Here is a 21,087-nt window from a genome sequence, read left to right as displayed (position 1 = left end):
TATTTAAAATATTCTTGCTGGGCATGGTGGCTTACGTCTGTAATCCCAGCACTTTGGGAGGCCGAGGTGGGTGGATCACTTGAGGTCAGGAGTTCGAGACCAGACTGGCCAACATGGTGAAACCCCGTCTCTACTAAAAATACAAAAATTAGCCGGGTTTGGTGGCGCATGCTTGTAATCCCAGCTGCTTGGGAGGCTGAGGCAGAAGAATCGCTTGAATTCGGGAGGTGGAGGTTGTAGTGAGCCGAGAATGCACCACTGCACTCCAGCCTGGGCAACCGAGCAAGACTCTGTCACAAAAACAAAAACAAAACAAAATTATTCTTTCTTCAATAATAAATTAAACTTAGCTTACCATAACTTATTTACTTTATAAACTTTTTTTCTCATTGACTCATTTGTAATAACACTTAGCTCAAAATACAAACACATTGTATAGCTATACAAAAATATTTTCTTTCTTTATATCCTTAATCTATAAGCTTGTTTCTATTTTTAACAATTTTTAACTGTTTTACTTTTTAAACTTTTTTTTTTACTGAAACACAAACACATTAGCCTAAGCCTACACAGGTCAGAACCATCAACATCACTGTCTTCCACCTCTACATCACATCTTTTCCCCCTGGAAGATCTTCAAGGACAATAAGACATATGGAGCTGTCATTCTCTATGATAACAGCACCTTGTTCTAGAATATGTCCCAAAGGACCTGCTCGAGGCTATTTTACTGGTAACTGTTAACTAACTTTACATATATAGATAGATAGAAAGAGTACCATCTAAAATAATAAAATGTATTGTATAGTGAATACATAAACCAGTAAGATGGTCATTTATGATCATTGTCAAGTATTATGTATCGTATATAATTTTTTTCTTTTATTATTATTATTATTATTATTATACTTTAGGTTTTATGGTACATGTGTGCAATGTGCAGGTAAGTTACATATGTATACATGTGCCATGCTGGTGCGCTGCACCCACTAACTCGTCATCTAGCATTAGGTATATCTCCCAATGCTATCCCTCCCCCCTCCCCCCACCCCACAACAGTCCCCGAAGTGTGATGTTCCCCTTCCTGTGTCCATGTGTTCTCATTGTTCAATTCCCACCTATGAGTGAGAATATACGGTGTTTGGTTTTTTGTTCTTGCGATAGTTTACTGAGAATGATGATTTCCAATTTCATCCATGTCCCTACAAAGGACATGAACTCATCATTTTTTATGGCTGCATAGTATTCCATGGTGTATATGTGCCACATTTTCTTAATCCAGTCTATCATTGTTGGACATTTGGGTTGGTTCCAAGTCTTTGCTATTGTGAATAATGCGGCAATAAACATACGTGTGCATGTGTCTTTATAGCAGCATGATTTATAGTCCTTCGGGTATATACCCAGTAATGGGATGGCTGGGTCGAATGGAATTTCTAGTTCTAGATCCCTGAGGAATCGCCACACTGACTTCCACAAGGGTTGAACTAGTTTACAGTCCCACCCACAGTGTAAAAGTGTTCCTATTTCTCCACATCCTCTCCAGCACCTGTTGTTTCCTGACTTTTTAATGATTGCCATTCTAACTGGTGTGAGATGGTATCTCATCGTGGTTTTGATTTGCATTTCTCTGATGGCCAGTGATGGTGAGCATTTTTTCATGTGTTTTTTGGCTGCATAAATGTCTTCTTTTGAGAAGTGTCTGTTCAAAAAGTGGGCGAAGGACATAATTTAATGTACTATATTTTTATGTGACTGGTAGCACAGTAGGTTTGTTTACACCACTATAACCACAAACACATGAGTAATGCATTGCACTACAATGTTATGATGGCTACAACATCACTAGGCAATAGAAATTTTTCAGTTCCATTATAATCTATGAGGCTACCATCGCATATGCAATCTGTCATTGACCAAAATGTTGTTACATGACACATGGTTATATTTAAAGTGTTGTAAAAATAAACCCTCTGATATGGTTTGGCTGTGCTCCCACCCATATCTCATCTTGTATTGTAATCCCCATGTGTCATGGGAAGGACCTGGTGGGAGGTAATTAAATCATAGGGGGCAGTTACCTCCATGCTGCTGTTCTCATGATAGTGAGTGAGTTCTCACGAGATCTGAAGGTTTTATAAGGGGCTTTTTCCTCTTTTGTTCGGCACTTCTCCTTGCTGCCTCCATGTGAAGAAGGATGTGTTTGCTTTCCCTTCTGCCATGGTTGTAAGTTTCCTGAGGCCTCCCCAGCCGTGCTAAACTGTGAGTCAATTAAACCTCTTTCCTTTGTAAATTACTCAGTCTCAGGTACGTCTTTATTAGCAGTGTAAGAACAGACTAATACACCCACCAACCTAGAATTCTGTGGTCTGCAAAACTGTCCTTCAAAAGTAAAGGAGAAATAGACTTTCTGAGAAAAACAAACATTGTTGCTAACAGATCTGAAGAAATGTTAAAAGAAGTTCTCCAGAGAAAAGGAAAATGATATTTTAGAAACTCAGGTCTAAGCTAACATCATGATGACAGGATCAAATCCACACATATTAATACTAACCTTGAATGTAAATGGGCTAAATTCCCACTTAAAGGACTCAGAGTGGCAAGCTCAATAAAGAACCAAGACCCAATAGTATGCTGTCATCTATGACAAGTATGCAAGAAACCCATCTCACATGCAATGACACCCACTGGCTCAAAATAAAGGGATGGGTAAAAATCTACCAAGCAAATGGAAAACTGAAAAAGGTAGGAGTGGCAATCCTAATTTCAGGCAAAAAAGATTTTAAACCAACAAAACTCAAAAAAGACAAAGAAGGGCATACAAAATGCTAAAGGGTTCAGTTCAACAAGAAGACCTAACTATCCTAAATATATATATATATACACACACATATATATACCAAACACAGGAGCACCCAGATTCATAAAGCAAGTTCTTAGAGCACTTCAAAGAGACTTATACTCCCACACAATAACAGTGGGAGACTTCAACACCCTGCTGACAGTACTAAACAGATCATTGAGGCAGAAAATTACCAAAGATATTCAGGACCTAAACTCAGCACTGGAGTAAATGGACCTGATAGACATCTACAGAACTCTCCACCCTAAAGCAACAGAATATACATTCTTGTCATCACCACATGCACATACTCTAAAATCAACCACATAATAAGACATAAAACACTGCTCAGCAAGTGCAAAAGAACTAAAATAATAACAACCACTCTCTTGGACCACAGCACAAGAAAATTGCTCAAGGCCAGGCGGGGTGGCTCATGCCTATAATCTCAACACTTTGGGAAGCTGAGGCGGGTGAATCACTTGAGGTCAAAAGTTTAAGACCAGCCTGTCCAACATGGTGAAACCCTGTCTCTACTAAAAATACAAAAATGAGCCAGGTATGGTGGCACATGCCTGTAATCCCAGCTACTCAGGAGGCTGAGGTGGGAAGATTGCTTGAACCCAGGAGGTGGAGGTTGCAGTGAGCCGAGATTGCCTCTCTGTACTCCAGCCTGGGTGATGGACTGAAACTCCATCTAAAAAAAGAAAAAGAAAGAAAGAAAATTGCTCAAAACCATACAATTATATGAAAATTGAATAACCTGCTCCTGAATGACCTTTGAGTAAATGAAGAAATTAAGGCAGAAATCAAGAAGTTCTTTGAAACTAATAAAACAAAGGTACAACATACTAGACTCTCTTGGACACAGCTAAGGCAGTGTTAAGAGGGAAATTTTGAGCAATAAATGTCCATATCAAAAAGTTAGAATGCTCGCAATCAAACAACCTAACACCACAACTAAAAGAACTAGAGAACCAAGAGCAAATCAACCCCAAAACTAGCAGAAGACAAGATATAACCAAAATCAGAGCTGAGGTGAAGGAGACTGAGACACAAAAAACCATCCAAAAGATCAACAAATCCAGGGGTTGGTTTTTTAAAAAAATTAATAAAATAGACCACTAGCTAGACTAATAAAGAAGAAAAGAGAGAAGATCCAAATAAACACAATTAGAAATGGCAAAGGGGATATTACCACTAACCCCACAGAAGTACAAGTAACCATCAGAGAATATTATGAACACCTCTATGCAAACTAGAAAATCTGGAAGAAATGGATACATTCCTAGATATATACACCCTCCCAAGACTGAACCAGGAGTAAATTGATTCCCTGAACAGATCAATAACAAGCTCTGAAATTGAATCAGGAATAAATATGCTACCAATCAAAAAAAGTCCAGGACCAGATGGATTCACAGCTGTATTCTACCAGATGTACAAAGAAGAGCTAGTACCATTCCTGCTGAACCTATTCCAAAAAATTGAGGAGGGGGGACTCCTCCCTAACACATTCTATGAGGCCAGTATCATCATAATACCAAAATCTGGCGGAGACACAACAAGAAAAGAAAACTTTAGGCCAAAATCCTTGATGAACATTGATGCAAAAATCCTCAACAAAATACTAGCAAACTGAATCCAGCAGCACATCAAAAAGCTTATCCACCATGATCAAGGAGGCTTTATCCCTGGGATGCAAGGTTAGATCAACATAGGCAAATCAATAAATGTGATTTATCAAACAAACAGAACTAAAGACAAAAACCACATGATTAACCACATGATAGATGCAGAAAAGCCTCTTGATAAAATTCAACACCATTTCATGTTAAAAACTCTCAATAAACTAGATATTGAAGGAACATAACTCAAAATAATAAAAGCCATCTATGACAAACCCACAGCCAACACCATACTAAATGGGCAAAACCTGGAAGCACTCCCCTCGAAAATTGGCACAAGACAAGAATGCCCTTTCTCACCACTCCTATTCAAAATAGTATTGGAAGTCTTGGCCAGAGCAATCAGGCAAAAGAAAGAAATAAAGGGCATCTAAATAGAAAGAGAGGAAGTCAGACTAACCCTGTTTGTGAACAACAATCAACATACAGAAATACTTACATGTAAAATCCAAAACTATAAAAACCCTGGAAGACAACCTAGGTAATACCATTAAGGACATACGAATGGGCAAATATTTCATGATAAAGACACCAAAAGCAATTGCAACAAAAGCAAAAATTGACAAATGTGATCTATTTAATTAAACTAAAGAGCTTCTACACAGCACACACACACACACAAAAACTATCAACAAAGTAAACAGAATGGGAGAAAATTTTCGCAAACCACGCTTCTGACAAAGATTTGATATCCAGCATCTATAAGGAACTTAAACAAATCTACACACAAAAAAAAACCCAATCACATTAAAAAGTGGGTAAAGGACATGAACAGACACTTTTCAAAAGAAGACATACATGTGGCCAAAAAGCATATTGAAAAAAAACAACTCAACATCACTGATGATTGTTAGAGAAATGCAAATCCAAACCACAGTGAGATACCATCTCCCATCAGTCAGAATGGCTACTATTAAAAAGTCAAAAAATGGCCAGGCACGGTGGCTTACACCTGTAATCCCAGCACTTTGGGAGGCCGAGGTGGGCGGATCACCTGAGTTAGGAGATCAAGACCAGCCTGGTCAACATGGTGAAACCCCATCTCTATTAAACAAATACAAAAATTAGCCGGGCGTGGTGGCACGTGCCTGTAATCCCAGCTACTCAGGAGACTGAGGCAGGAGAATTGCTTGAACCCAAGAGGTGGAGGTTGCAGTGAGCCAAAATCGAGTCACTGCACTCCAGCCTGGGCAACAGAATGAGACTCTGTCTCAAAAAACAAAACCAAAAAAAAAGTAAAAAAATAACAGGTGCTGCCAAGGTTACGGAGAAAAAGGAATGCTTGTACATTGTTGGCGGGAATGTAAATTAGTTCAACCATTGTGGAAAACAGTGTGGTGATTCCTTAAAGACATAAAAACAGAATTACCACTCAACCCAGCAATCCTGTTACTGGGTATATACCCAAACAAATATAAATCATTCTATCATAATGACACATGCATGTGGGATTACAGCACTATTCACGGTAGCAAAGGCATGGAGTCAACCTAAATGCCCGTCAGTGGTAGACTAAATGTGGTACATATACACCATGAAATATTATGCAAGCATAAAAAAGAACAAGAACATGTCCTTTGCAGGAATATAGGCAAACTATCGTAAGCAAACTAATGCAGGAACAGAAAACCAAATACCACATATTCTCACTTATAAGTGGGAGCTAAATGATGAGAACACATGGACACATAGAGGGGAACAACAGACACTGGGGCTTACTGGAGGGTGGAAGGTGAGAGGAGGGAGAAAATCAGGAAAATAATGAATGGGTACTAGGCTTAATACCTGGATAACAAAATAATCTGTACAACAAACCCCCATGACACAAGTTTACTTACATAATAAACCCACACATATACCCCGGAACTTAAACATTTTTAAAAAAGAAATTCAGGTCTATATGAAGAAAGGAAGAGCACCAGAGAATGAATAAGTGATGGTAAATCTCATTTTTGTTATTATAAGGTTCTTGCACTATCCAAGAAGTGATAATAGTGTAATTTGAAAGTATACTTGGATTAGCTGTAAACATATATTAAAAACTCTAAGGCAATGCTTAAAAATATTTTTTAAGAAGTATTAATTGATATGCCAAGAAAGAAGAAAAACTGAATCATATAAAATGCTCACTTAAAACCACAAAATGCAGAAAAAGTGTGGAAGACAAAAACAAGACCAAGGGCATCAAATAGAAAACAGTGAAAAATATGGCAGATATTAATTCAACTATATCAATAATTACTTTGAACAGCAATTATCTAAATATGCCAATTAAAACACAGGGATTATCACAGTGGATCAAAAATAAGGCCAAACTATATATTGTCTACAAAAAAACCTAATTTAAATATAAAGAAACATATAATTTAATAGTAAATGGATGGAGAAAGATACACCATGCTAACATGAATCCAGAAAAGTGGCAGATTTCAGAGCAAAGAAAATTATAATGGATAAAGAGGGGCATTACGTAATGACAAAGGGGTCAATACTACGAGAGGACATAACAATTTTTAACTTCTTCTATGCATTAATAAGAGGCAGCTAAGATATACAAGGTAAAACTGATAGAACTGCAAGAAAAAATAGATGAATTCATTATTATAGTTAAAAATTTCAGCAACCTTCTATCAGAGATGAACAGATCCAGCAGATGTGAAATCAATAAGAATACAATTGAACTCAACAGCATCATCAATCAACTGAATATGATGGACAGCTACAGGCTACATCATCCAAGAACAATAGAAAATACATTCTTTTAAAGCTCACATGGAACAATCACCAAGATACATATTCTGGGCCATAAAACACACCCTAACAGATTTAAAAGAATAAAAATTATAAAACTATGCTCTGAGACCACAATGGAATTAAACTAGAAATCAATAACAGAAAGATAACTGGAAATCCCAAAATCTTTGGAGATTAAGCAACACACTTCTAAATAATACATGGGTCAAAGAAGAAATCTGAAGGAAAATTTTAAAATAGTTTGAACTAAGTAAAAAGGAAAATACAACTTCACAAAATTTGAGGGATGCAGCAAAAGCCATGCTCAAAACAGAACTGACAGCATTGAATGCATGGGTTAGAAAATAAGAAAAATATAAAATCAGTAATCTAAGCTTCTACTGTAGGAAACTAGAAAATGAGCAAATTAAATCCAAAATAAGCAGAAGAAACAAATAACTATTGATTACGCATCAGTGTTATTATTTTATTTTGTCCCTTCTACCTTTACTCTTTCCACGTATTATGGGTTTTTTAATTTTTTTTTTTTTTTTGAGATGGAGTCTTGCTCTGTCGCCCAGGCTGGAGTGCAGTGGTGTGATCTCGGCTCACTGCAAGCTCTGCCTCTCTGGTTCACGCCATTCTCCTGCCTCAGCCTCCCGAGTAGCTGGGACTACAGGCGCCCACCACCACACCCGGCTAATTTTTTGTATTTTTTAGTACAGACGGGTTTTCACCGTGTTAGCCAAGATGGTCTCAATCTCCTGACCTTGTGATCCGCCCGCCTCGGCTTCCCAAAGTGCTGGGATTACAGGCGTGAGCCACTGCACCTGGCCGGGTTTTTTAATTTTTAAAAAATAATTTTAGACTGACAAAAGATTTCAAAATTTTACCAAACTTTTCATTTTTCTTGTTAGTTGATACATCAGTCTGGGTGCAATCAAGAGACAGAAACCACACAGTAATTTAAACAGGAAAGTTCAACATAAACAATGATAAAACTATGATAGGACAATAACTACAAAGAGAAATCTAAAGGGTACCTTGGGCTTGAGGGAGAACAACCAAGGAAGGCACACTCAGAAGAGGGACCCCCCTCCCCAAGGCCAGGGTTCATACTTTGTGGGAAAAGTTTGCTGGTTGCCCAGGCCAGGGCTGGTCCACAATTGTGAGGCAGCAGAAAAACACCGGTTGGGATAGGCAACTACCATGGCACTGAGTATCCCTGCAGGCTGTTGCTATGTAAGCCAGGAATGCAAGGCCCTGACAGCGATTTACCCAGGTCACTTCCCAGAGTTGTTTTTGCAGTGAGAAATATCCAGAAATAAGGACAAAGAGAAGTCTCATCACCACGCTCTATGAAATCCACAAGTCCCTAAGCTCAGTGTTGCCAACTGTAGCACAGTGTTGCTGACTGTAGCCAACTGTAGCACGACTCTTGGCATGTGCATGCCTGCATCTAGGCTCATCTGCATCATAGTGGAGGGACAAACGGACAAAATGGGGGCAACAGGAAACCAACATGAACATGAAACGCTGGCTACTAATTTTGCCATGAGTAATCTCTGACCCACAAACCTCATGTCTTCTGCCAGCATCTATAATGTTCTACATTGTTGGCTTGTGAGCAGAATAAAATCTCAGAGCATTTACAGTTCTTCAAACAATCCTGTAGAGCACAGGTGAGCCAAGGCTGGGGGTTGGGTGCACTAAAGGTGTCAGGGTCCAATTGTGGATGTGAGCCTGGACAGTGCAGCAGGAAACAACACCCCAGGGCACAGGCAAGCTGAGGCCGATGGGTGGACATGCAGAAGGAGCTGCGTAGCTGAAGTTCTGGAGTGTGCAGTGGTCAGCTACAGGCCCAGGCCAGGCTGCAAGGTCACCCAGGGCTGCCCTCTCTGTACCTGTGGCTGGAACAGAGCACCACCAGATATACACATGCACAAGCACCACTGATGGGCTGTGAAGCAGGAGCAAGACAAAGCAAACATGTCCCACTAGAAGCAGGAATATAAGCCCCTTCAGGGAGGTCCATCACATGCCTCTTTCAGAGCCTTCCTTGTCACCAATTTTCCAATCCTGTTCCTTTGAAGTTGCCAACAAACCAAACCTTTAGCAACTGCTGATGAATTAATACTGATCCATACTTTCAGCCACTTCTCACTCCAAACATAGTGGGCAACTAAGTGTACTTGCTCAAAGTTCTGCCCTCTGAGAGGGTTTCCCTTCACAACTGTCCTTCAAGATAATCCTTGACAGTGGTTGCAGTGCCGCAACTGCCCAATCCAGGGAAGTACCAACATATCAAGCCCATCTGTAAACCAGCTGTAAGCTGCTTTCTTCCATGGTCAACTGGCTGTAAGGTACATCCCAGGAGGCCATAGACATGGATTGAGAGAGGGGAGGCAATGTAACAGGAGTTGGTGTCAAAGGAATCTGAGTCACTTACTCATGCACTTTTTGCACCTTCACATTTGCCTAAGATCAGCTTCATACATCATTTCCGTGTGCGTGTACACTGCTGTTACACGCACACCCAACTTTATGGCCAGGTAGACCAGATAGCACTTAGGCTGCATGGTCTCCTGATGTCCCATGGTTATGGCCCAAAAGCAAGCCAGACGCTGATTCTCAAAATGAGATCAGTTAGCTGCAGAAGAGAACGTAGACTTACTCCAAAATCCCAGAGGTCTGTGCTGCAATTCTCCTACGGGTGCTTGTCAGAGGGTCCACACTGCATTTCAGTGTGCCATAGACACTTCAAATATCACTGGATCTACCGAATCCTATGAGCAAAGTGGTAAAGCAGCTTGCATTACAGCCTAAACTTTCTCTGACCCCCATTTGAAACTTCCAGCCTCATAGGCTGAAAGTAGCACATGCAAATATAATAAACGTTGTATCTAAAATCCCCAAAGCCCAACTGAATATTGTGTTTCTTTTTCACAGGAGGTGGTGCAAAATACATCAACTTGTTTTTCACTTGGAGGGGCTATTTCAACATATTCCACACCTCTGAACCTGCTAGAAACTTCACTGAGGTGGAGGGCCCCTAAGTTTTGTGGAGATCATCTCCCACCTTTGCTACTTCCTCTTTTTCAGATTCAATAAGCATAATATTGTCAATATTAGTGGACCAGTGTAATGTTGTGTGAACTGACAAGATGACTAGATCTCTGCAGACAATATCATTGCATAGAGCAGAAGAACTGGCATGTCCTTCAGGCAACACTGTGAGTGTATATTGTTCACCCTGTCAGGTAAAAGTAAACTGCTTCTGGTGGTCCTTGCAAATTGGTTTGAGAAAAAAGCATTAGTAAGATCAGTAGCTGCATGCAAAGTGCCAGAGAATATGTTGATTTTCTCCAGTAGAGATTTCTCATCTGGCACAGCAGCTGTAATTGAAGTCACCAGCTGATTACATTTGCAATAGTCCACATTCTTCATAATCCATATCGTTAGGGAAGCAGGCGCCTAGAAGAGTCAGAGTAATGCCACTTTAAGTTCAGCTCCATTTTGAGATTAACAAGGCACATTTCTTGCAGTCGAAACCTGTAGACCTAAGATGTTTATAGCTGAGGAAACAGCTGAACGATACTTGCAAGGACACACTGCTACAACAACAGAGAGTGCAGACATCCAATACCCAAACAATAAACGCTTTCAAGATAAGAAGAGTTATGCTTTAATGTACACACACACTAAATCTTAAGGGTAGTTTTCTTTGAATCAATAGAATAATAAATTTTGCCATGCTGTCTGCTCGCCCGCATATAGTCACAGCTTAGCTTAACCTTTACATAGACAAAACAGCTATATATGCACTTAAAGACAGTGCATTCTTCTGCTTGCTTTCTGAGGATGCCCTACTCTGTAATGGAAAGTAAGAGTTTTCAATAAACTATCTCTTCTCACTTCACTCTGCAACTCACCTTGAATTCCTTCCTGTGTGAGATCCAAGAACCCCCTCTTTGGATCTGGATCGAGACTCCTTTTTCTGGTAACAATATGAGTTTTGCACAGGCCAAAGTGGCCAGTTAAATGGGTTTGTAAGAGGTGTCACAGTGCCTGCTTACTTCAACCCTTTAATGGTGGCATTAATCTCCAAAGCTCTTTCAGAGATTCAGTATTTCTGGATAAGAAGGGGAAGTTCCCGGACTTTCACCAAACTTCTCCTACCGTCATCGTCCTCATCTCATACGTAAGAGAGCCAGTGAGGGGATTTAGCTAGTGTATGTTTGTTTCAATTATACAACCAGGAACTGAAAAACTAACTCTAGGGAGAATAGTGTACCAACTGGGCCCCCTGTGAGTCGGGCTCATGTTAGAGCCTCTATCAAGTGAAGAACTGACCATCACAAGCTTCTACTTTGACTGGTGAGCCACAGTGCCATTTCTGGTTCCCAGGAATTTGTGTCAATTGAGGCAATCCCTGAGACATCTAGGTTACTTCCTTTTCATTAGTTGATGGCTGCAGGACACTTCAGAAAAGGTGTGGAAGAGGGTTTATGGTATTCTTTCTCACTAGCACAGATTCTTTCTCAAGGGGCCTTGGCTTCTCCCTTCAATCAAGATGCTCTAGGTCTGACGCAACTTAGGTCTGGAAACTCAGAGAGAGCCCACGATCTCCACTGTGGTGATTCAAGTTAGGTATTTTGGTGACCAGACCTAGAGGTTTTCCTGTTGTGTGGATTAAAGACTACTCTAGTGACTGTCCATCTCTTCATTCTAAGGAACACTGTGAGCAACTGACCACTGCCAAAAATCTCTGTGGACCAAGGCATTCTGATTATTGGTGTGTTCCTTCTGCTGTTTATGGCTGACATGCCCACCTTGTCTTAGCCTGCTACTCTGAAATATTATCATCCCGCTGAAATCAGGGGTCTAGTCTAGCAATCCATATGGTCATATGTAGGCTACAGACCATGGAACTTTTCAGGTGTTCCACTCATTCAATAATGCATTTCTCATTACTTAGCGAAGGGTCTTCCTGTGGAATACACCTGCAGGGGTGGGTGAATGTGGGAGTCACACATGATTGGATCTGGTGGCTGTCCAGTCTAATGGGATAAGATTAAAACTGAGGGGTCAGGACAGGTAAGCCAGGGTGATCAGGAAGTGTGAAGGTCAGGGAAAAACACCCAGAACAACCCTGCAAAGTAGGGACTACGGTCACCCCTTTCACAGAAAGGCTTAGGAATTTATCCAAAGTCAAACCACTGTTAAATGGTGGAGCCAAGATTCAGACCCAGCAATTGTGGGAATCTGTGGGAAGCTGGTGAGGTTGTACCCACGAGCTCCTGGGGAGCCTGGGCAGAGAGTACCATCCTGGGGCCCCAGAGTGCTTGAAAGCCCTTCTCCTCCCTGTGGCAGATCCTCTCTCTCAGCCTGCTTCCAAGACCTGGAACAGGGTGGACCCACAGCCCCGCACTTGCCATCCCAGGAAGCTGCAGTGTGCAGAGGGCAGGCCCGCCTGGGCCCTCCTGCTGAACGCAGTGCCCTAGGCACAGGTGTACGGTCATTGCATGAGTGGATTTCAAACTATTTTTAACCCCTGCAGGAGCAGGCTAGATCGTTTTCTATGGATACTGAAGGGTTAATCCAGAGTTCAGGTTGCCACTCTGGGGAAGTGGTCAGCACTTACAGGAATGGTCCCTCCAACATCTGAGCAAGGAAGGGGCACAGAGCACAGTTGTGCCTTCCTTGGGTCTAGGCAAGCTCTGTGCTTCACAGAGCAAGCCTGTGTCAGATCCTTCAGCAGAGACCACAGCCAGGGGTGGTGAAGCCGATGAGGAAGTGAGGGCCAACCACACTGCTCAGGCCATTCCTTACAGGAGGCTGGGGCAGGCTAAGCCACGCAAGACCACAGCTCTCAGCCCTGTGCTATTTCCAGGGCACACTTATGGATCCTGAATGGTAGAGAACTTCCTAGATAAAACAATGACAGCAAAACAGCCATGTACACAGATATCTTGTGGGAAACCCTTTCACGGCCACTTTGAAATTGGGTTGGGAGAAGGACCTGATGCTGGGTCAGGCATCCGTTGGGGACCATGGACATGTTTGGAGAGTTTGGGCCATTGCTCTTGTGTAATTTGTCAGAAGGAACACCTACTTCTTCACTCTTGTGAAGAAGAACCCATAAACTGGCCCCCATGTTCAGAGGCTCCAGTCGAGCGAGTTGAGGGGACAGCTGGACTTCTCCTTCCTCAGGCTGGCTGGAGGCTTTTACACCGTCCACATGCCTCTGTAAAACAGCGTTCGAACAGGACATCTCTAAGGCATTGTCCAACTCTGACAGTCTGTGACCTTCCATCCTGGGGTGGAGGGAAAGGCCTTGGGATACAATCCACACATCACGTTTTCTGCTAAAAGAACCACCCGTTTTAGTCTCTGCAGACACCAGCCTCAGCAGCTTCTCTGAGGCAGCCCTGTTGAGCCCAGGGCTGACCACAGACAAGCACTACTGTCCACAGAACTTCACACCCAGTGGGGCCAGACTGGGAGGATGGCAGAGGAGAGAAGCTCCAGGGGCCTCTCCATTAGAAACCAGCTTGCAGGCCACTTAATCTCCTACGCGCAGCCTGTACTTGGAAGCTGCTTGTTCCTGGCTGCACATTTGCTTTGTTTGAATCAATTAATCCAAGTCTCTCTCCTCTCCCCACCCCCAACCTTGCCTTTAGGGGAACATCAATATTCATGTAATAAATAAATCGCACAAAAAGCTGACTCCCCACTTCCTGCCCTACAGGCCCTTTTTTCTTCCTCAGCCCATGTGCAATCCTGGCTCCCAGCAATTCCCCGGGGCTGCTTGGTCAATGCAGCCCTGTGTGCAGGCCTGGCAGCCCTGCCACCCCCGCCCTCGGCTCCCATTGGCTGCCACGGCCTGCAGTGGGCTGCACCAGGGTTCATGCATCCTCCCTGGGCAGAGGGAATAAGAGGCTGCTTCTGCCCACCAGTCCTGCCGCCCAGGACCCACAGCAGAGACGACGCCTGCAGCAAGGAGACCAGGAAGGGGTGAGACAAGGAAGAGGTGAGAAAGAGCCAGGCCAAGAGGACGCTCAGGAAGAAATGGTTCTTTTCTTTTGGGTGGAAGGGAATGGAGGGGTAGAAACTAAGTGGTAGCTTAAAAAGCCCCTTTAGGACAATTGGCAGCATTTCAGAAGTGTCAATAGGATGATGTGTTTTAATCTCCACATTACTGCTGCTTTGTGGACACCTGACTGCATCAGCACTAGACAGCTAGAGGTGTGTTTTGCCATAAATCAGAGAAACGTCAGGTTTCGTGGCCCAGAAGTGATTGTTGACATTTTCCCAGTGGTACTACAAATACTGCCTCTTCTGTAACTATTTGAAGAGTAAAGATTTTGCTTCCCACTGGGGCTGAAAATGATGGAGAACCTAATGCTAGTTTAGTCCTATATCATAAATAAATGCTTCCCTTTTCTCCTTATTATTTCTTCCACTGCCCTGGGTAAGTAACTCTTCAGTTTTCCAGTTTCCCTCAGTTTGAAGTGCCAGGGTCCCCACAGCCTCAGGACGCCACTCAGAAATTACGTAACAATTACAAATAAATTGGGTCAAAGAAATCGGGGTTTTGGTGGGTTTTAACTTTCCTCAGTCTCACAGTTTCTCAGGGAGGTCGAACCCCTTCGTTAGAGGGATCCTCACACGCTAGGTAACTTGTCTTTCTAAAGAGTTAAAGTTCAAAAGTTCTCTTGCTCTCAATATTAAAAGATTAATGTAGGACATTCAAAGAATGTGAGAAAGAAACGGACATTTATTTCCATTTCTCTTAAAAGATAAACTATAAACCATCAACTATTTCTTAGGTCAAAGGGAAAAATTTAACAAGAATTTTTTTTAAGTGATTTGTAGTGTGGTTATGAAGAAAACCATATTTTCTAGTGGTTTCTATTAGTGTTCTAATATATGGGATACATGTTTTATGCCTTTCCTTTGTAATAATCCCATTAATCATAATTCATAGAAAAACAATTTAACCTCCTTTTCCCAAAATCATCATGGAGTTTGAGGAGCATCCGAATGATGTAAAAGTGTCTTGTTTTGTTTAAAAAAATACACACACATACAAACATGCATATATCAATAATTGAAAACTTCAGTGCAAAGAACAAGAAAGCATGAAATGTTAAAGATTTTAATCCATCTTAATTGTTCTATTTGTGAATTATCAAAGTTTTAGGGACTCAAGAGCAAAATAAAGTACACTGATTATTAACAGAACGACTTTAGCAAAGATCTGGCCAGTATAAAAAAATCTTCAATCCTGTTTCCTTCGGAGGATCAGAAATAAATAAAATTTTTAACATCTAATTCCAAATTATTTTTAAGATGTAAGTCACATATTCAACATGGGAACGATTTTTCAACACTATTTGATTTATTAATTTGTTTTTAATTATGACAGTGCAAATGTTCTTATTTAATGATTAGAACTCAAGGCCAAAAGCTGGTAAATTTCTCTGACTGCCCATCTGTTTTGTGAAACAACTGACAAGGCAACCTTTGTAAAATGCGCCTCATTTCCAGACTGACCAGATATTTCCTTGGTTTGTAGGCTGTGGCGTAAGGTACTTGCTGTGAGGGAGGTAGGAGGGCTCTTACTTTGACAGCTGCAGAGAAACACCTCTTCCTGCCCCCGCCCCACCACCCCGTCCCAGTCACTGCAGTGAATGAGCCACCCTTTCGTACACTGGAGGTGGAACGCAGGCTCAGCAGCTCAGCTTTCTGCTGGATTCTGTCCCTCCCTGCGACAGAACCACACCCATTTAATCAGTTAAACTTAGGATACATTTTTTTTCCTGGTAGATCAAATAACTTTCACTGTTAATTCTTCAAAAAGATTGTGGCAATTCTACCATATTTATTTTTCCTGATGAATTTTACAACTGTTTTTTTCATGTCACCCATCCAAAATAATTCCATTATTTTTATTAAAAATGATTTAAATTTACATATGAATTTAAAGGAAAAACTTCCTACATTTCATGTTCCTCAGAATCTCTTGGAAGGACCTACATTTTTCTTCCTAAACTTAGTCTTAGATCACGTTATTGCTATATGCATAGGATATTTTGCACTGTATTTTCTACTTCTTTACTGATAGAATATAGGAATGCTATTGATTTTTGTCTTCTTATTTTGCTCCTAGTCACTGTCTCACTTTCAGATTGATTTTAACAGCTTGTAGTTGATGGTTTGCTCACCTGCACTCTACCACCTCATCTTGGAGCCTTACAGGAACAGAGAGGGACCCTGTGGGGAGGAAGCAGAAATTAATCCCTGAATTCCCTTGCTGCTCTGCCTCTGTATTTTTGCCAGTTTCCCTGTTGGCCCAACCCAGCCAGAATTCAGAGGGCATGGGAATATATCCCTGTGGCCCACAGCTGTCTAAGAGGCAGGGAGAAGGATTATGATAAAAGTGCAAATTCCCAGAATGCCCCTCCAGGCCATGCCTGCTGCTCTGAGCTTGAAAAGAGTGCCAAGGCCATTCCATCCCCCTTGTCCGGGTTGAGGTCTGTATTGATAACACGTGAAATGTTTTATGATGAGGTATAGATGAGAAGGCAACTTTCCTTTGCGAGCCCCTAGGATGTCTGAGCTGGAGAAGGCCATGGTGGCCCTCATCGACGTTTTCCACCAATATTCTGGAAGGGAGGGAGACAAGCACAAGCTGAAGAAATCCGAACTGAAGGAGCTCATCAACAATGAGCTTTCCCATTTCTTAGAGGTGAGTCTTGCTTTTTAAACTTGACACTTTCTCCATCTCCTCTTAAAATCCATCTGTACGCTGGCTTTATCTTCTCAGCTGCCCTGAAGGTGATTTCATTTCCCTTCCAAGACTCCTGGGCTGCTTCTGCAAACTTGTTTGAGTAACGGAACCCTCAATGTGGGGCTGGCTCAAATGAGCCCCTTGTTTTCATTTCCTTATCAACCATCTTGTGTACAGCAGGTGCATCAAGGTCCCGAAGGCCAAAGCGTCCCAAATAATGCTGGACTCATTACTTACAATGGGCCAAACGGAACATAAAAGGAAACTGTTAAAAATAAGCTTTGGGAATGTTTTTAGGAAAAGGATATATTTTGGCTTTAGCTAGATGTTTAGTATTTACTATGGAGATAAGATATGCCAGACTTTCACTCAGTAAACACTGACTGAGCACTAATTAAGAACTGTGAGATATGCAGGCATGACAGACATGGCTTCTGCTCTGGGGCACCCAGCCTGGCACATGGATGAATGACCATGACTGGCTTAACTGAGGGCGTGACAGGGGTCTGTACACATCCTTTGGAAGCCCTGGGGCTTTGCAGGAGGCTCTGTGGAGTAACGGATATTGGTGAGGAACTGTCTTTAGTTGGGGCCCCTACTTTAGGAAGCTGTGTGAGGGCTCCTGGCAAGCCCTGTTCTTCAGACAGTTCCCGCTGTGGCTTTTGGTGGAAGTATGTCCAGACCCTTGCATTAGGACTCATTTTCCTACCCACCATCTCCACTGTCCTTGGATCAGACCCACCTGTCCTTACTGCCCACTTCATGCCCTCATGGAAGTGAACTGTGATCCGCCGGTACCTGATGCTCTCTTAGAACCAAGGCTGGCTTGAGGCACGCCTTGAACCAGAGTGAAGCACCAGTGGTGTGCACATATGAAATGTAATGAAGGGCTTCCTGGGTCACTGATATGAGCAATCACAATCACCATCTCCACTGTCCTTGGATCAGACCCACCTGTCCTTACTGCCCACTTCATGCCCTCATGGAAGTGAACTGTGATCCGCCGGTACCTGATGCTCTCTTAGAACCAAGGCTGGCTTGAGGCACGCCTTGAACCAGAGTGAAGCACCAGTGGTGTGCACATATGAAATGTAATGAAGGGCTTCCTGGGTCACTGATATGAGCAATCACAAACGGGAGAAATGACCAGACAATGAGCCAGTGCACTAGTGTCTCACCAAACCCTATTCCAGGATAAATACCAGGGCAGGGCTCTGCTACATGGGGACGGGGAGCTGCCCTCCTGAGCTGGCCAAGCCTCTCAGTGCAAGACGGCAAGCCCTGGCTCCAGCAGCACGGCAGTCCATGTTTTCAGGGCAGCGGGAGGGGGCGCTGGCTGGTTCTCCTGTCCCCACTCCCACCAAACACTGCCCCACTGTGAATGGTTCAGAGTGGAGCAGACAGGCCTGAAACTTTGCAGACGGTGTCCCCACATCTGATTCCAGGACTGGTTTTCTCAGGCATTCAAGCCAACAGAGTGACAGCAGTCCCACTCACACACGCAGTTTTCTAGTTGCACCAATCTTGGCTTCTGACTTGATCTGAAAGTCCCAGGTTCTTCTTCGGAACAATGGCTGTTGTAGGATGAAACGGGACAGTGCTTAAGTGCTTAACATATAGTGAAAGCTCAACTAATAGTAGCTACTATTATTATTTTTATACACAGAAAAAGCTTCGCACGTGGGAGTCTCAATGTGTAAATGATAAATAATGCATGGTAAGCATTTCAAGGCATCACAAACATTTGCTGCCCTGTTTTATCAAGGTAATTTCAGTTCGGAAGCAGATGTATAATATAATTGAAGTTAGTGCCCTGCTCCTGCCCATCCACAGGTGCCTCCCCACCCCTACCCCCGTGAAGTTACAATCTTCTGTATGTTTTGTTTACTTATTTAGTTTTTGAGATAAGGTCTTACTCAGTCACCCAGGCTGGAGTGCAGTGGTGCAATCTTGGCTCATTGCAGGCTCAACCTCCCAGGCTCAAGCAATCCTCCGCCTCAGCCTCCTGAGTAGCTGGGAATATGGGCACACGGACCATGCCCAGCTAATTGTTTCATTTTTTCTTTGTAGAGATGGAGTCTCCCTATGTTGCCCAGGCTGGTCTCAAACTTCCTGGGCTCAAGTTCTCCTCCTGCCATAGCTTCCCAAAGTGCTGGGATTACAGGTGTGAGCCACCGTGCCTGACCCCTGTGTGTCTTATAGCCAAGGCAGCTGTTGCACATTACACTTGACTTCTTCAGGCCAAGCCTTCCTATCCCAGGGAATTGTTACTCTGCATTTATGCTCTTCATCAGTGTTCAATACCCAAATTTTTCCCACCATGTTTGTAGCCCTGCACTGTGGTTGTTCCTCTGAGGCTGTGCACATCACTTAACAGCCACACCACTCATTTGGCTTCAATGCCAGGCAGAACTGTCAGGGAAAAGTTTCATGACACCTAGAAAGCAATTCAAGTGGGAAAAAGAATACAGGGTTAACAAATGTAGGCCATGTTCCCAAGAGTTACTTCAGCAACAAAGAAGACTTTCAAAACATTAAATTCCACTGGAGGCCTTTGAGACAGGGGCTTCCACACACAAAACACATGAAAAGTTTAGGAGGGCCAAAAGTTTATTTTTATTTCAAGACATTTGTTCAGGCTGATCTAGATGTATTCTTTTTTTTTTTTTTTTTTTTCAGGTATTTTAAGTATGATAACAACCTTCAGTTTTTCACCTCTTAGCTGTTCCATTCAGCCTTTTCCAGTAGCTCAGGGCCAGACACTGACCCCCAGAGATTTCTACTTGGACAACAGCCCCCTGGTCACATGAGACATCTTTTCTGATATTTTGCATTTGATGTTCTTAGGTTATTTCGGACACAAATTATCAGAGTCACTCAACTTTTAATCATGTTTCGATGGTCCAAAATTCCATTTAAAAACAAGGTCAGCAACTTCTTTTATCTCTCTTAGGAAATCAAAGAGCAGGAGGTTGTGGACAAAGTCATGGAAACACTGGACAATGATGGAGACGGCGAATGTGACTTCCAGGAATTTATGGCCTTTGTTGCCATGGTTACCACTGCCTGCCACGAGTTCTTTGAACATGAGTGAGATTAGAAAGCAGTCAAGCCGTTCCTGTAACAGAGATGGTCACACAAGAAAGCAGACAGCAAGGGCTTGCAGCCTAGTAGGAGCTGAGCTTTCCAGCCGTGTTGTAGCTAATTAGGAAGCTTGATTTGCTTTGTGATTGAAAAATTGAAAACCTCTTTCCAAAGGCTGTTTTAACGGCCTGCATCATTCTTTCTGCTATATTAGGCCTGTGTGTAAGCTGACTGGCCCCATGGACTCTTGTTAACAGTAACTTAGGAGTCAGGTCTCAGTGATAAAGCGTGCACCGTGCAGCCCGCCATGGCCGTGTAGACCCTAACCCAGAGGGAACCCTGACTACAGAAATTACCCTGGGGCACCCTTAAAGCTTCCACTACCTTTAAAAAACAAAGCCTTATCCAGCATCATTTGAAAACACTGCTGTTCTTTAAATGCGTTCCTCATCCATGCAGATAACACCTGGTTGGCCAGTGTGGCCCTGCAAGGGCGTGGTGGCTTCGGCCTGCTTCCCGGGATGCGCCTGATCACCAGGTGAACACTCAGCGCTGGCAGCGCTCCTGGAAAAAGCAACTCGATCAGAACTCGGAATCCGAGCCAGCTCTGGGGGCTCCAGCGTGGCCTCCGTGCCCCATGCGATTCAAGTCGCGGCTGCAGGATCCTTGCCTCCAACGTACCTCCAGCACATGCGGCTTCCGAGGGCACTACCCGGGGCTCTGAGCCACCGCGAGGGCCTGCGTTCAATAAAAAGAGCGCAGCTTGGGAGGCCGAGGCAGGTGGATCACAAGGTCAGGAGTTGGAGACCAGCCTGACCAACATGGTGAAACCCTGTCTCTACTAAAAACACAAAAATTAGCCTGGCGTGGTGGCGCGAGCCTGTATTCCCAGCTACTTGGGAGGCTGAGGCAGGAGAATCGCTTGAACCCGGGAGGTGGAGGTT

The 21,087-nt window shown here is 42.9% G+C and overlaps 1 protein-coding gene across 2 annotated transcripts; it reads left to right on the top strand.

The window, feature by feature from the left end:
- Positions 1-14,084: 14,084 nt before the first annotated feature.
- Positions 14,085-20,565, top strand: S100B (S100 calcium binding protein B). 2 transcript variants are annotated; one of them, XM_054542735.2, is made up of 3 exons: positions 14,085-14,296; positions 16,872-17,017; positions 20,013-20,565. In XM_054542735.2, the coding sequence occupies exons 2-3, from the start codon at positions 16,880-16,882 to the stop codon at positions 20,151-20,153; spliced, it is 279 nt and encodes a 92-aa protein (XP_054398710.1). In that variant the 5' UTR covers positions 14,085-14,296; positions 16,872-16,879; the 3' UTR covers positions 20,154-20,565. The 2 variants fall into 2 exon arrangements, with proteins under 2 accessions (XP_054398710.1, XP_024095303.1); XM_024239535.3 differs by having other exon boundaries at positions 14,092-14,296; positions 16,879-17,017.
- Positions 20,566-21,087: the final 522 nt, after the last annotated feature.

Source organism: Pongo abelii, chromosome 22, assembly GCF_028885655.2.
Source record: "Pongo abelii isolate AG06213 chromosome 22, NHGRI_mPonAbe1-v2.0_pri, whole genome shotgun sequence".
Classification (NCBI taxonomy): Eukaryota; Metazoa; Chordata; class Mammalia; order Primates; family Hominidae; genus Pongo; species Pongo abelii.
This window is presented reverse-complemented; position numbering and strand designations above follow the sequence as displayed.

What these genes read in the sequence shown, in the direction of transcription:
- S100B (XM_054542735.2), top strand. Translation starts at nt 16,880, where the DNA reads ATGTCTGAGCTGGAGAAGGCCATGGTGGCCCTCATCGACGTTTTCCAC. An exon ending in AGCTTTCCCATTTCTTAGAG is followed by an intron (nt 17,018 to 20,012) that starts GTGAGTCTTGCT and finishes TATCTCTCTTAG; the next exon opens with GAAATCAAAGAGCAGGAGGT.